General features: G+C 46.2%; 1 protein-coding gene across 3 annotated transcripts in view; it reads right to left on the reverse strand.

Moving 5' to 3' along the window:
• The window catches only part of arap3 (ArfGAP with RhoGAP domain, ankyrin repeat and PH domain 3), a 170,783-nt gene that overhangs the window by 22,952 nt on the left and 130,443 nt on the right, over positions 1-17,388 (reverse strand). For all 3 annotated transcript variants that reach the window (XM_055642727.1, XM_055642725.1, XM_055642726.1), the window contains 6 exons: positions 13,726-13,938; positions 12,665-12,770; positions 11,701-11,848; positions 2,689-2,757; positions 1,415-1,489; positions 375-492 (listed from right to left, as the gene is read on the reverse strand). In XM_055642727.1, the coding sequence (XP_055498702.1) occupies positions 375-492; positions 1,415-1,489; positions 2,689-2,757; positions 11,701-11,848; positions 12,665-12,770; positions 13,726-13,938 (729 nt within the window). The remainder of the gene's footprint in view (positions 1-374; positions 493-1,414; positions 1,490-2,688; positions 2,758-11,700; positions 11,849-12,664; positions 12,771-13,725; positions 13,939-17,388) is intronic.

A 17,388-nucleotide genomic window follows, 5' to 3' on the forward strand; every position in this document is an offset into this window, starting at 1 on the left:
TCTTCCCAATAACCATCAAGCTATTACACGCTACAACCTCCAAATAGTCACCGAACCATATAGATATGGGGCCATTATTTTTAAATTTGCACTATTATTGTTTATTTATTTATGTGTGTGTGCATTATGTGTGTGTGTGTGTGTGTGTGTGTGTGTGTGTGTGTGTGTGTGTGTGTGTGTGTGTGTGTGTGTGTGTGTGTGTGTGTGTATTATATATTGACTTTGCCTTTTTTTGTAAAGCAGCATCTGCTGTTCCTTGCATTTCTAGAGAGATTGGAGTTATGTTGCAATCATGAATATTAAATATAGCGGCAAAATATAAATTCCGACACACTTTCTCACAAACATTCATGTGACAGGATTTTGACACTTACCCAGTTCACCGTTTTCAATGCACTCGAAGGTGACCCAAACCTCTCTTTCTCCTGGTAACATGTTCTTCATGTCTAGCACCTGATTCGTCAGTTCCTCTGATGTCATTGTAGGTGATACCTGCAAAGTCAGGTTCGTTTAGTTTAGTTTAAGAATACAGCGCGGAAACAGGCCGTTTGGCCTACTGAGTCCACGCCGACCAGTGATCCCTGTATGCTAGGACTATCCACACACTAGGGACAATTGCCAATTTTGCAGCCAATTAACCTTCAAACCTGTACGTCTTTGGAATGTGTGAGGAAACCGGAGCACCCGTAGAAAACCAGCACGGGTTCCAGGAGAAAGTACAAACTCCATACAGGCAGCACCTGTAGTCAGGATCAAACCTGGATCTCTGGCGCTTTAAGGCATCAGGAAGAAGGAAAAGGAGCCTGAAAACTCTAACATCTAGGTTCAGGAGCAGCTTCTTCCCAATAACCATCAGGCTATTACACACTACAACCTCCAAATAGACTCCGCCGTGCTGTGCCACAATGCCATCAGAAATAATTTTGCAATATGACCAACCCAGAATGGCCTGACAAACACATAGCTAATGCTAACAGAAGGAGTTCAAGAAACAGTACAGATGCAAATATTAACCCATCTTCATTCCTTTCCACCAAATTCATCCTATATAATTATTCAGAATCTGGGGTTGCTGGCAAAGTCGCCATTTATTGTCTATCCTTAATTAGTTATCACTAGTTGGGTGGCTTGCTGGGTCATTTTTGAGAGTATACAAGAATCAACACATCAGTGGGTGTCTGGTCACACATAAGACAGAATGGGTTCCTCGCTGAAGTACACTTAGATTGTTTAGTACTCTCTGGCCACGTCTTTCACTGTCCTTTATTCGTTGAAGGTTAACAGAATTCCACATTTTCCATATTGAGTGGATGAGAAAATAAGATAAATAGAACTAGTGTGAAGGGGTGATTGATGGTCGGCGTGGCCTCGGTGGAGTCGGTACCTTCAGCTGAAAATATGACAGCAAACCTACCTTGAGGGTCATACAACTGTCAGTTGCTTTTGTCTCAACGTACACCTCCATGATCAAATCCCCAGCCTGGGAAAGCTGTAAACCAAAGAAACTGTTAGGAGGGATAGAAATCGACGACCTACAAATGAATATAGTGTATCAATCTGGGATTTATTTTTAGCAGTTAATATTTATCAATTTAATTTTTAAAATAGAAGCTCTATAACTTTAATCAACAAAAAAATAATTTGCTGGAGCAACTCAATGGGCCAGGCAGCATCTGTGGAGGGAAATGGACAGGCAACGTTTTGGGACAGGACTCTTAACTCATCACTCAGCAGGATGGTAGAAACAGTGAACTGCAGATGCTGGCTAATACACAAAAGGATACAAAGTGGTAGAGTAGTTCAGCAGGTCAGGCAACATGTCTGGGGGACATAAATAGATGATGTTTCGGGACTCGACCTGAACCATCTCTGGAGAACATGAATAGGTGGCGTTTTGGGTCTCGAAACCAGATCATACGATATAAACCAGACCACCCAAGGACGATAAATTTCCTGAAGCATAATGAATTAACTGGATGGGTTTGCTGCAATCAAAAAAGTTAATGGCTATGGTAGGCTATGAGACTAGATTAAAAAAAAGATTTAATTACTTTAGAGAAACAACACAAAACAGGCCCTCTGGCCCACCATGGAGGAAACTGGAGCACCCGGGGAAAACCCATGCAGTCATGGGGAGAACATATCCATAAAGGCAGCAGCTGTAGTCAGGATCAAACCCGGGTCTCTGGCACTGTAAGGCAGCAATTCTACCACTGCGCCACTGTGCTACCCCTGTACACATTATCTGGTTTGATCTTACATTAGGTTGCTATACTCACCCACTCCCTGACATGTACTGTATTTTGCTGTCTGTAATAGCCTTAGAATACCCTGAATGCAATCTGAAAGGCACTGTGTAAACTATTTGTCTCTTATTCTCACCTACTCTATTTTCTTCCCCTCCCTGTGCTAATAGATTGGTAGGTGGGTTTGCTGACTATCTTAAGTTTCAAGCTTCCTGGAATGTTTTAATATGTTGCGGCTGCCATATATATTTTGGTTGCTGCTGTCCTTTTCAGAGTTAAATTCCCCCTGAAGCTAATCGGTGATGTCTTGTTTCAATTCACATTCTTTTACTACACACTGTCATGTAGACTTCATGTGTAATTTATATATAGTTTACACCTATCTTCAGCTGAATACAGTGACCAGTCATTGCTCTTGGGTGAGGTTTGCTTGGCCACCTACCTGCACATCTTTCCATGTCGTGATCAAACTGTTTTCCAAATCTATCTGTGTCACGTGTTCATCATCAATCTGCCACAGACAAGAACAATAGGTCACACAGGGTTACTCTCTGAACCCCCCACTTATAGAATAAACAATGTTTTAAACCAGTAAGCAAATGAACATGCCATCTGAATGCATCAGCACAAAGATGCAACAATGTGTTGTGGGCACAGGTAACTGCAGATGGTGGAATCTTGAGCAAAGCACACAAAGCACACAAAGTAATCTCTTTATCTCTTCAAGATATGCCTACCTTGAAGAAGTTCTCCTCTTCTCTCCGGAGACAGTTTCACAACCTCCTCTCTAACTGTCCCCCATCTGTGATCCCTCCTGCCCTCCAACTGTACGACCACATTCTTACCCAGACTCGATACCACAGCCACATCTGCTTCCTCGGGGCCTGCCTGCGCCTCCATCTCATACCCCATGGCTTCCAGCTACAGTTCCCGACCTCCCAGTTCGGACCCCAACCGGACCATCAGTACCGACTGGCCATCTACCAGCATACCCAGCAATTCTCCAACCGGGCACTGAGATCCACCCTGGCCGCGATGCGTCGGCACCAGCAGGAACTCACATCTACCCTACCTGAACTTCAGGCCTCACTTACCCAGACCTGCAACGGACCCCAATTATATTTTATCCGCCGGAAGATCCACCGCTTCAATCAACAAGTCCTGGCCCATCTGAACTACACCAAGGACCTCAAATTATCCCGCCTCCAGGCCTCTCCCGACGGCCCGCAACACCCGCAGACTCCGGGCCCCGACTCTGCCCTGCATCGCCTGCCCGAGTCCCGCGACGCCATCTTGGCCACGAGGAGCGCCTTCAACACTCACCAGGACGCCGCCTCCACCGACCTCCGCGCTGATGCTGCCGCCGCCGACCCTCACCTGCCCACCGATAACGCCCAGCCTCGCCGCTACGGTAACTCCGACTTTCTTCTCCCCGCCGATTCCTCCGACCCTCGCCGCTCTCTGGGACAACCTAGCCTCATCGCCGCACCGGGCCTACCCTACGCCGCCGTCTCACCGGGCCTCCCCAATAACGCCGCCGGACCCGGCCTACCGGGCATCGCCGCCGGACCCGACCGGGCATCGCCGCCGGACCCGACCCCGACCCACCGGGCATCGCCGCGGGACCGGGGCCTTCCCAGCATGGCCGCTGCACCGCACCCCGCTCATCTCGTCGCGTTCCCGGGCTAGCCGAGCCTTGCCGCCGCGCCGACCATCCGCCCACCGGGACCTCCCACAAATCGCCCGCGGACCCCGACTCAACCGACCATCGACGCCGAACATCGGGTCCGCTGACCCGCGCCACCGGACTCTTACCATCGGGTCCGTTGGCCCACGCCTCTGGACCACCACCATCGGGACCGCTGACCCGCGCCACTCCACCTCCCCCCTACAACCAACAGCCGTCGCCTTACCTGGAGCCTGGACTCTCCACTGGGCCTGAAGCCCTCACGCTGCTCACTCCCTCTCTCCTGGGTTTGACTCCACTGGGTCCTAGTGCTAGTCGACCCAGCCTTGCTCACCTCAGTGGCAGTTCGACTGAGTCTCCTCCCCCCACCCCCTCTAACTGTAAGTCTCCTCCCCCCCACCCCCTCTAACTGTGTGGCCCCTGCTCTTCCCCACCCACACCACAGCCCTCTCACCCCCCACCCCCTGACCACCCACCACCACCCCCCACCACACATCGCCTCGTCCCCACCTACCTTCCTCCGGACCCAACCCCCATCCCTGTCGAGTGTTCACCATCCCCCCTGACCTCCCCCTCTCCAACACCGAACGGTCCGTCCTCAACAGAGGTCTTACCTTTGTCCCCCTCCGTCCCCACCTCAATGAATTCCGCGCCCACCACGACTTGGAGCGCTTCTACCGTCGCCTCCGCCTCACAGCTTTCTTCCATGGGAAGGAGTCCTCGCCCCCCACTGATGACCCCTTTTCCCGTCTCCAACGCACCCCCTCCTCGTGGAACCCCCCTCGTGGCCAATTTCCGGCTTTAGAACTTTTTATCAATAACTGCCGTCGCGACATCAACCGCCTCAACTTCTCCACTCCCGTCTCACTCCAATCTCTCACCACAGGAACGCTCTGCCATCGACTCACTACGCAACAACCCAGATTTGGTTATCAAACCCGCTGACAAGGGAGGTGCCGTGGTAGTCTGGCGCGCCGATCTCTACAAAGCTGAGGCCACGCGCCAACTATCGGACACCTCCTCCTACTTACCCCTGGACCATGACCCCACTGACGAGCACCAGGCCACCATCTCCAGCACCATCACCAACTTCATCCACTCCAATGCCCTACCCGACCGAGCCTCCAACCTCATCGTTCCCCAGCCCCGCACAGCCCGATTTTACCTTCTCCCTAAAATCCACAAACCAGATTGTCCCGGAAGACCCATTGTCTCCGCCTGTTCGTGCCCCCCCGAACTCATTTCCAAATACCTTGACTCCATCCTATCACCCTTGGTTAAATCCCTCCCTACCTATGTCCAAGACACCTCAGACACTCTCCGTCGTCTCCGCGCATTCAATTCTCTAGGCCCTCACCCCCTCATCTTCACCATGGACGTCCAATCACTATACACCTCCATCCCCCACCACGATGGTCTCACAGCCCTCCGGTTCTTCCTCGACCAGAGAAGCAACCCATACCCAGCCACTGACACTCTCCTCCGCCTAGCGGAGCTGGTCCTTACCCTCAATAACTTCGAGTTCGACTCCTCCCACTTCCTCCAAATACAAGGCGTAGCTATGGGCACACGCATGGGCCCCAGCTATGCCTGCCTATTTGTAGGTTACGTCGAACAATCCTTGTTCCATACATACCAGGGCCCCATCCCCAACCTCTACCTCCGCTACATCGACGACTGCTTTGGTGCCACCTCCTGCACCCGCACACAACTGACTGACTTCATCCACTTCACCACTAATTTCCACCCGGCACTGAAATACACCTGGACCATCTCCGACACTTCCCTACCATTCCTTGACCTCACTATCTCCATTGCAGGTGATAGACTTCTAACCGACATACACTATAAACCCACTGACTCCCATGGCTATCTGGACTACACTTCTTCCCACCCTGCTTCCTGTAAGGACTCCATCCCCTACTCCCAATTCCTCCGTCTACGCCGTATCTGCTCCACGGATGAGGCGTTCCACACCAGGACATCTGAAATGTCCTCACTATTCAGGGAACGGGGGTTCCCCTCCTCCACCATAAATGAGGCTCGCACCAGGGTCTCTTCCATACCCCGCAACACTGCTCTCTCTCCCCATCCCCGCACTCGCAACAAGGGCCGAGTCCCCCTAGTCCTCCCCTTTCACCCCACCAGCCATCACATACAAAAAATAATCCTCCGTCAGTTTCGCCACCTCCAACGTGACCCCACTACTGGCCACATCTTCCCATCTCCCCCCATATCTGCCTTCCGCAAAGACCGCTCCCTCCATAACTCCCTTGTCAATTCTTCCCTTCCCTCTCGGTCCACCCCCTCCCCGGGCACTTTCCCTTGCGGCCGCAGCAGATGCAACACTTGTCCCTTTACCTCCCCCCTCAACTCCTTTCAGGGACCCAAGCAATCGTTCCAGGTGCGACAGAGGTTTACCTGCATCTCTTCCAACCTCATCTATTGCGTCCGCTGCTCTAGATGTCAGCAGATCTATATCGGTGAGACCAAGCGGAGGTTGGGCGATCGTTTCGCCGAACACCTCCGCTCGGTCCGCAATAACCTAGCTGACCTCCCGGTGGCTCAGCACTTCAACTCCCCCTCCCACTCCGTCTCCGACCTCTCTGTCCTGGGTCTCCTCCATGGCCACAGCGAGCAGCACCGGAAATTGGAGGAACAGCACCTCATATTCCGTTTGGGGAGTCTGCACCCCGGGGGCATGAACATCGACTTCTCCCAATTCTGTTAGTCCTTGCTGTCTCCTCCCCTTCCTCAGCTCCCCTGCTGTCTCCTCCCACCCTCCAGCCTTCCGGCTACTCCTCCTTTTCCCTTTCTTGTCCCCACCCACCCCCACCCCTGATCAGTCTGAAGAAGGGTTTCGGCCCGAAACGTTGCCTATTTCCTTCGCTCCATAGATGCTGCTGCACCCGCTGAGTTTCTCCAGCTTTTCTGTGTAACCTTCGATTCTCCAGCATCTGCAGTTCCCTCTTTAACACAAAGTAACTCAGTGGGTCAGGCAACATCTATGGGGAACATAGATACTTCTTCCGTCTGAAGAAGGGTTTTGGCCCGAAACGTTGCCTATTTCCTTCGCTCCATAGATGCTGCTGCACCCGCTGAGTTTCTCCAGCTTTTTTGTGTAACCTTCTATGGGGAACATGACTAGATGACGTTTCGAGTCATGACATTCCTTCAGACTCATTGTAGTAGTGGGGGAAGGAAGCTGGAAAAGCGATGGGGTTGCAACAAACCCAGGCAAGGGATAGGTTGATACAGTTGAGGGGGTCGATTAATAGGTGGGTGGACAAAGGCCAGAGATGTAAAGGAGACAAAAGATAAGGAGCGAAAATACATGAATTGTGAGGCCAGAGGACAAAAATTATTTCCACTAGTTTTAGACTCTCTATTGGAGACGTTTTAGATTAGGACACTTCTTCAGAATCATGAGTGCCTATTTTCTATGAGTGACAAGTTTTCAATAATTAGAAATTCTTTACTGAACACTTAAGTCAATCAAGCCACTTTTTTTTTAAACACAGGTTGGAGGAGAAAGTAGGTGGCATGATTCATGTTTGCAGATTACACCAACATTAATGATTCATGGCACAGTAGGTAGGGATGATAGATAGTTTAAGGTTATAGCAGGATGTAGATCAGCTGGAAAAGTGGGCAAGGGAATGGCTGATGGATTTCAACCCAGACAAGTGAAATATTTTACGGTTTTGGAAGTTAAAACAGGGCAGGAATTAAACAGTAAATTGCAGTGATCTCAGGAGCATTGAGACATTATGGTGCAAGTCCCCAGCTCCGGGAAAATGGTGACATGGGTGGATAGAATAGTTAAGAAGGTATTTAGCAAGCTTACCTTCATAGACTATAAGAGTGAGTATAAGACTTGGGGCATCATATTACCGCTGGACAATCAGCTGTTTAGGCCACACTTGGTGGATTCTAGTGATCACGCCATAGTGAAAGGTGTGACAAAATTAGAGACGATGCAGAAAAAAAAATCAAAGGAACTTCCTGGGGCAGGAGGGCTTGAATTATCAGGGGAGATTGGATAGACTGGGTGTGAATGAAAGAACTGCAGATGCTGGTTTAAATCGAAGGTAGACACAAAATGCAGGAGTAATTCAGCAGGTGAGGCAGCATCTCTGGAGAAAAGGAGCTGGTGACGTTTCGGGCCGAGACCCTTCTTCAGACTAATGTCAGGGGAGGGGGCAGGACAAAGATAAAATGTAGTCGGTAAGACTAGTGGGAGAACAGGGAAGGGGAGGGGATGGAGAGAGAAAGCAAGGGCTATCTGAAGTTAGCAAAGTCAATGTTCATACTGCTGGGGTGCATTGGGCCTCACTCTGACACTGTGTCTCACCAGGATAGAAAGGACAGATTGGAAATGGGAGGGGGAGTTGAAGTGCTGAGCCACCGGGAGATCAGGTAGGTTAAGACGGACTGTGTGGAGGTGTTCAGTGAAACGATCGCCGAGCCTGCGCTTGGTCTCGCCAATTTAGAGAAGTTGACACCTGGAACAGCAGATATAGTAGATGAGGTTGGAGGAGGTGCAAGTGAACCTCTGCCTCACCTGGAAAGATTGTTTGGATCCTTGGATGGGGTTGAGGGGGGGGAGGTACAGGGACAGGTGTTGCATCTCCTGTGGTTGCTGGGGAAAGTACCTGGGGAGGGGGTGGAAAATCATTGGGAAGGGACGAGTTGACCAGGGAGTTTTCGAGGGAACGGTCTCTGCGGAAAGCAGAAAGGTGTAGAAATGGGAAGATATGGCCAGTAGTGGGATCCCGTTGGATAGGCTGGGACTGTTTTGCCTGGAATGAAGGAAGTTAAGGGATGACCTTCCAAATGTTTTTTTAAATTACAAGCGATGGATGTAGTAGATAGTTGCAGTCTTTTTTACCAGGACAGAGAGTCTAAAACTAGTGGAAATAAGTTTAATACAGTAAGAGAGGGGAACATTTTACAATGGACCAGAAGGGCAACCATTTCACACAGAGGGTATACGGAACGAGCTGCCAGAGGAGATAATAGAAGCAGGTAATATTATGTTTAAAAAATATTTGGACAAGTACATTGAGAAAAAAAGTTTAAAGGGCTATGGTCTAAACACAGGCAAATGGGATAAGCATAGACGGGCATTTTGATTACCATGGACAAATTGAGCCTAAGGGACTGTTTCCTTGCTGTTTGACGACAAATAATCTATGACACAATCCATCTGCAAAATCCACCCATATTCATTTTCCACTGCATGCCATAAATTTCTGCCTCTTAAATTATAAAGGCAGGTATTTCTTATGTTCTACTTTTCCATCACCCTTTGCGATATCACGGAGGAAACGGAGGCAAAACAGTAATTAAAGTCTTTGGCTTTGAGACCATGCGCTAAAGATGGAACACTGACATTGTTAAAGTAACCGCCTTTTCCAGCGTTCCAGCTGCTACGGTCAGGCAAACGCCTCCTTTGCCATGCCGCGAGAACGGAGAGGTTGAGAAGGAGTTTCTTCCCAGAGGCAATTCGGACTGTAAACGCCTATCTCACCAGGGACTAACTCTACAGAACGTTTTCCTTCCATTATTTATTATGTAAAAGAATATGTGTGTTATGATTGTGTTTATAATTTGTTTGGTTGTTTTGTTGTTTGTCTTTTGCACAAAAGTCCGCGAGCATTGCCACTTTCATTTCACTGCACATCTCGTATGTGTATGTGACAAATAAACTTGACTTGACTTGACTTGACTGTGGCAACAATTGTGGGGTTTTTTTTAACAGGTGCATGTGTACTGGTAGGATTACAAACATTTTCAAAACAAAACATTAATTCAATTCAATGTTTGCTGGTGGAAGAACATACTTTTCCTCTGGTGTGTTGTCTCAGTTGACATCCATTATGATGTGTCAAACTAAAGCGGTCATTTTGATTTGCTCTGGGCGATGAAGGGATCAAGGGCCAGCAGGCTCATTCTTTGGCAAAACAGCGATGGCACTTTGAAGGGGCGATGAACAGTCTTAACTAAACAATGGGATTAATGACAGCATTCTCCCTTAGATTTAAGTGCTGTTCCTTGACTTCTACATCAATGGAAACATTCGCAGAGCAAACTCCAACATAATCATACAATCAGTGAAATCTTTACTTTGAAAGATCTTAAAATAAAGGAGACCCGGACACTCCCCAAAAGATAACTAGAATGCCCAACTTCCTTGTGTACTCTGGGTGCCAAATGAAAATTTTCTAACTCGGAACTAAAATGGAAGAACATCCCCTGATTTTCACCAATGACTATAACACATTCAAAGATAACCACCCAATGCCAAATCATTCCATTGAAATCCCAGAAATTCTACAGTCATAGAGTCAAAGAATTGCACAACATGGAAACTGCCCCTTCAGCCCAAATCATCCATGATGACCAAAGTGTCTTCCAGAGCTAGTTCATTTTGCCTGCATTTGGCCCATATCCATGCAGCTGTCCAAATGTATTTTAAACATTATAATTGTACTTGCCCTTACCACTTCCTCTGGCAACAGACTCCACATGTACAGTATACCACACTCTGTGTGAAAAACCTGACCTCCACTTCATTTTTAAATAATTCCCCTCCCCTTTCCCTTTTTAATCTATGCACTCCAGTTTTAGACATCTTTCTGAATCTTTTTTGCACCCTCTCTAGCTTAAAGACATATTTAAAGACAGTGATCTCACCAATGTCCATTAGGCATATTATGACATCCCAATTCTTGTACTTAGTGTTCTGTTGGATGTAGGCAACCATATGCCATCTTCATTCCTTTATCTACCAGTGTCGCCACTTTCAGGAAACTATGTACTTGTATACCTTGATCTCTCTGTTTCACTCCAGGGACCTGCCACTTAGTGCACATGTCCTGGCCTGATTTAGCTTCCCAAAATGCTTCACCTCACATTGGCCAGAGTTTATTTCTATGTGACATTCCTTGGCCCACGTTCCCAGTTGACCCAGAACTCGCTGTAGCTATAGATAATCTCCTTCACTGTCCATCACACCACCAATTTGGTGGTCATCTGCATCCTTACTGAACCTAGAGTTACCGTGGAAGCAGGCCCTTCGGTCCAACTTGCCCACACTGGCCAACAAGTCCCAGCTACACTAGACCCACCTGCCCTCATTTGGTCCATATCCCTCCAGACCTGTCCTATCCATGTACCTGCCTTGTCATCTTGTCATCTACATGTCATCCAAATTGTTAATATGTATGACAAACACCAGTAGACCCAATTCCTGCATCAGACCCCTGGTCAGGCCTCCAATTTGAAAATCCACTCTCCACTACCACCCTCTGTCTCCTCCGAGCTAGTCAATTTTGTATCCAATTGACTAGCTCAGCCTGGATCCCACAACATTGGCCAGACACTACTCAACACTGTACCTCGGTGACTGCCAATCACCCCCCCCCTCCCCCACACTCCTCCCACAGGAAAAACACTATGACTGTATGCATGTAAATAGATTTATTTATTGAAATCATATTCTATGTCGCTCTTCCAGGGAGATGCTAACTGCATTTCGTTGTCTCTGTACTGTACACTGACAATGACAATTAAAGTTGAATCTGAATCTGACATCTCACCCACCGTGTGGGACCTGCTCAAAAACCTTGATAAAGCCCATATAGAAAATGTCAACTACCTTTCCCTTATCAGTCGTCATTGCCACCTATTCAAAGACATTTATGAGACACAGTTTCCCACTGTTTATTATTAGGGAACAGAGTTTCCCCAGTGGTTACTTACATCAAACAAGGTCACGTAGTTGTCAACGAGGTCTTCGATAATCCTCACTTCCTGCTCTCCTTTCCCATCGGTCTGAAACAAGCTGGGAGCAAAAAGTAGCGACAAGTTCTTGGTGCACATCTGGTTGAGGTCTGCACATTTCTGAACCCTGCTCGGATCAAGAGAGAGAAGTTAATACTCCACTTGTTCTCAAAGGGATGGACAAACCTGCCTGACTTCAGTCCATCCACTGATTTCTTGATCAAACGAAAAGATTCTGAACTTGAGGTGTAGACAAGATAGACAGAGCTTTTCTCCCAGCAGGTGTGGAGTCCAAAACTAGAGGGCACAGGTTTATGGTAAGAGAGGAGAGAGTGAAAGGACACCGGAGTGGCCGGTTTTTCCACATAAAGGTTGGTGGCTATTTGAAACAAGCTGCAAGAGGAAGTGTTGGGAGAAAGATACACTCACAACATTTAAAAGGCAATTGGACAGTTACATAGATAGGAAAAGAGTGGAGTGATATGAGCCTAATGCTGGCCTATAGGATTAGTGTAGATAGGAATCATGGTCAACATCGAACGTTTGGACCGAAGGGCCATTTCTGTGCTGTACAAGTCTATAACACTCTACAACATTGACCCTTCAGAGGGACAGCATTCGCACAATTCTTGGCACATCATTTTGGTTTAATTAGTTCTATAATTTACCTTCAACAAGCCATAAAACAAATGGTAGAGCTCACATCTAAACTGCTTAATATCATAATATCACAGAGGAGGTTTGGTTAGCTTGAAACCTCAGACTAACAGTATAATACAAAGCTTGCATGTGGAAGACATTTTTGGAGGCAACTCGATAAGATGTATGCATTTTAAGGTATCAGGGATGTCAGGGATGACGTCTTGCCGAATGTCCTTTCCAAAAAGAAAACAAAAAGATCACTTTTAGCCTGCTCCAGAAATGACAACTGAAAGAGACCAACCTGTACAGGTGCCCAATCAGGGCAGCAAGAGTCATTCTGTTGACTCGTGGCAGCGTATGAATGATTTCTTTGTATTGCTTCAGTCTCTGGGATTTATGAGGAATATCTGAAAGAAAGGGAGAACAAATGAGTCACAACGCCCGACATTTGCCTGCGTAAAACTTCAACTGCGTGTGTGTGTGTGTGTGTGCGTGTGTGTGCGTGTGTGTGTGTGTGTGTGTGTGCTTAGTTTATTGTCACATGTACCGAAGTACAGTGAAAAGCTTTTTTGTTGCTTGCTATCTAGTCAGTGAAAAGACTACATATGATTACAATCAAGCCGTCCACTGTGTAGATGCAGGATAGAAGGAATAACGTTTAGAGCAAGATAAAGTCCACTGGAGACTGATTAAAGATGGTCAGAGGATCTCAAATGCCCAGAATATACTGTTCTTGTTTTAGATTTGAAGCATCTGCAGTTTTCATGGGTAAATGTATCAGGATACCATACAAAGATTATCTTAACAATGATTTTGGGTGATTTGATAAATGTAACCTGAAGTATTAAGGTAAGGTTATTTATTTGCATTATTTGAATAAACAATTACATTTGGGGGCCCTACCATTCCGTATTTCCAAATAAGTGTGTTGAAACTCATTCAGTGAATATCCAAATACTTTAACAGTGACAGAAGAAATTCACCTGCAAGTAGAGAGCTGACATAGGAAGGTGCACTGGCAAATCTCATTGCTAACTACCAACGTAATCAAGTAGGTTCCTCCAATAAAGTTATAGTCATTCGCACCCGGTTGGTACTTGAGAGGGACTAAGCATTGTCCACAGGCACCCTGGGGGATTTCGGGGACTGCTGGGCACCACGGGGGGTGGAATGTATCCTTAATGATGGTGAAATAGGTATTTAATGTTCAATATTAAGAATATAATTTTTTTTTACCTGTATTATGGTGGTGAGTTTGTTTGTATCGATTACATTTATTTTTGGTAAAAATAAAATTCTAGTAAAGGAAGACAATGGATGTGTCTCTGTAGAACATTGCACCATTGTCACGTGGCATCTTACCTGCTGCTTCTTTCCATTGTGGATGGAGCTCCGTCAGAAAGATTGGATCGTCCACCTCTCTGAAAAACCTCTTGAGGACATCGGTGACATCCTCAATGAAGTGCTCGCCTGTCCGTAGCTTCACGTTCCTGGCGTCCCTTCGGAACTCTTCCATCAGGAGTTTGATGCGTGACTTGGCTCCGTTCTTCCTGTAGATCCCCTCGTGACACAGCCCTGTGGGAAACAGTGGGCGTATACAACACAATCACACACAGCTGTAGCTCGCCCTTGGATCAGCTTGCAGTCTGTAATTTGTGGAAGCAATTGTCTGTCCTAGAAATGTGCCAGCAGATCGAAGTGAAACCAGAACCTTGTGTCAATGGCACCATTTCATTGTAGTACACTTCCCAGTTAGGGTAAAAGACCATGAGATAGATCAATCTGTACTCTATTATTTCCGAATATATTGGTGAAAAGATTTCATGCAAACTGACCATTGTGGAACAAGTCCCTTCATACTGTATACACTTCTAGCCATTTGTTCACAGACTTTCATGCAACAGACAATAGGTGCAGGAGTAGGCCATTCATTCCTTTGAGCCAGCATCGCCATTCACTGTGATCATGGCTGATCATCCACAATCTGTACCCCGTTCCTGCCTTCTCATCATATCCCCTGACTCCGCTATCCCTCTTGAAAGCATCCAGAGAATTGGCCTCCACTGCCATCTGAGGCAGAGAATTCCACAGATTCACAACCATCTGTGTGGAAAAGTTTTTCCTCATCTCCGTTCTAAATGGCTTATCTCTTATTCTGAAACTGTGGCCCCAGTTCTGGACTCCCCCAACATAGGAAACATGTTTCCTGCCTCTAGGGTGTCAAAACCCTTAATAATCTTATATGTTTCAATAAGATCCCCTCTCATCTTTCTAAATTCCAGAATATACAAGCCCAGCCACTCCATTCTATCAATATATGACAGTCCCACCATCCCGGGAATTAACCTTGTGAACCTATGCTGCACTCAATAGCAAAAATGTCCTTCCTCAAATTTGAGGACCAAAACTGCACACAAGGATTCCACAATTTCACAAATTACTAACTCCACAAATTACAATTGCAACCCTTCTTTAGGAAGGGTTTATTGAATCTATTAAGTGCAAAGTAAGCTGAAGGAAAAATTGGAAACATAACTCCCGTGCTGTTTTGACACAAGCATCATTAGTGATAGATTATCCCTCTCTCATCACAGGCTCAATATTCTGTTATAAATACTTTAACAAAATCATTAAGTAAAGAGACATCCTGAATGTAAAATTGAACCACTGCACATTACAGTTAGCAGAGAGAATCAATAAACAGACAAAGGTTCAATGAAGTCACTGTCATTACATATTTACATCTCAAATTATTGGAAATCATTTCAGTTTCAGGACATGAACTGTTAATTTTTAAAATATCAATTATTTATCTAGTTTTCACCAATCGCTTCATTTACTTTCAAATGTCTCTTTTCAAAAAGGCCCTTATTTGTTTTTGGAGATTATACTCTAGTCTGGCGTTCACCAGTTGAAGGTCCATTGTCGACTTGGATGACAGCTGTGGGCCTCAAAAAAGTAGTCACCAGCATCATCAAAGATCCACACCAACCTGGCCATGCTCTCATTTCATTCCCACCGTGGGGAAGAACGTATAGAAGTCTGGAAACCGTGACCAACTGGTTTAAGAATTCCTGCTCTCAACAATCATCAATCTCTTGAACAACCCTAATGAACTGTCTGAAGAAGGGTCTAAACCCGAAACGTCACCCATTCCTTTTCTCCAGAGATGCCGCCTGCCCCACTGAGTTACTCCAACATTTTATGTCTATCTTTGGTTGAAACCACCATTTGCAGTTCCTTCCTACACTAACCAATGAACTATGGACTGTCTTGGGTTGCAGTAAGGACTATTTTACACTGGTGTTAGGGTTATTAATTTTTTGATGTTTTTGTTTATTATATATGCTTTATGTGTATTATGCTACAGGCCTGTTTTGCTGCTGCAAGTAAGAATGTCATTGTTCCATTGTTGATACATATGACAATAAGCACTTCTGGCTCTCTTGACTCCTCGTGAATGGAGAGCTGCCCTTTAGCTGATGGTTGAAATTCCATCCAACCGAGCATTTTTAAAACCCTCCTGGGTGGCACGCTATCACATCACTAAATATGACAGTGTGTTAGTTATATTGCTGCAAACATAAAACAACTGATATTCCACTGCATTGGTTTGAAGGCAGAGTAAAGGTATTCCTGTGGAAAGCTTCAATGCCATATGTTGCTGAGATTCTGCCCCTCTTTTGATCAAAGAATGGGGAACTAATTATTAGAGCACAAGAGACCAATTTGTACTTTATCCAGTTCCATCAGATTATGCCTGAAATATGAGCTATCTCTGCACCTCAGATTTTGGATTATCAACGCACCCAGCATGAATTGTCATCTATGAGTGTGTTCCACATTTCTGCCATTTTCTGCATACAAATGTTCTGCTAGGCCTGGCCCGTCTATTTTAACCATGCCTCCCACCCAACTATCTCCCCCTCCACCTTCTCAATCTCCCCTGAAAACTTAAACTCATTGCTTAACTATCTAAGACATATGCAACTGAATCACAACCATGAATTCATTCTTGAAATTTCAGTCCAGCTATGTATACTAGGAGTGTACATCTGCCCAAAATTCAGCGTACACACAAGGAACTTTATATGATGGTTTACAAATAAAGACACAAAGTGCTGGAGTAACTCACCAGGTCAGGCAGCATCCGTGGAGAATATGGATAGGTGATATCTCAGGTCTGGTCTGAAGAGTGGTCCCAACCGAAACGTCACCTATCCATGTTCTCCAGAGATGCCACTTGACCCACCAAGTTACTCCAGCACTTGGTGTCTTTTTCCACACAAAGTTCCATGTTCATCGTTTTGTCAATGTCTATTGGCAACAATTCCTAACATGATAGATGTTTAGTTTGAGTTACAACATCGACTTCCTTATTGAATCCCTGAAAATATATTTTTAAGGTACTCTTTACAGGAAAGATAAATTAACATATATTCACCAGCATAATGTATGAGCGCAGTGAAAATACTCAGAACATGCCCAAGCAACTGCAATGAAGCAAAAGATTGGATCATCTACTTCAGCGCTCTCTGTTCAGTGATAAATACTGCCCTTGCCACTGGGAATAATTCATATTCTCTTCTTTGAGATAATGCTGGTGGACATTTGGCATCAGCCTCAGTGGGTAGCTGGTGCTTTACCAGCTCATCTGTAGGACAGTCTCTCAGACAGCACATTGCTCACTCAATAATGCACTGACCGGTAAGGTAGATCTTGTGTCACACCTCTGGTGAGAACCTAAATCACTAATCTCCTGATCTCAGACGTGAATATGCTAAGCACTGGAATTCATTGCCCTTGCTCGTCATCTTAAAGCCGCACAGTGGCGCAGCGGTAGAGTTGCTGCCTCACACTGCCAGAGACCCAGGTTCGAATCCAGGGTGCTTCTGCATGGAGTTTGTACATTCTCCCTGAGATTGCATAGGTTTCCTATGGGTGCTCTGGTTTCCTCCCACATATTAAAAACGTGCGGGTTTGTAGGTTAATTGTGCATAGGGGGTACACTGATGTATGGGTGAT

The sequence above is a fragment of the Leucoraja erinacea genome, chromosome 11 (genome assembly GCF_028641065.1).
Source record: "Leucoraja erinacea ecotype New England chromosome 11, Leri_hhj_1, whole genome shotgun sequence".
Classification (NCBI taxonomy): Eukaryota; Metazoa; Chordata; class Chondrichthyes; order Rajiformes; family Rajidae; genus Leucoraja; species Leucoraja erinaceus.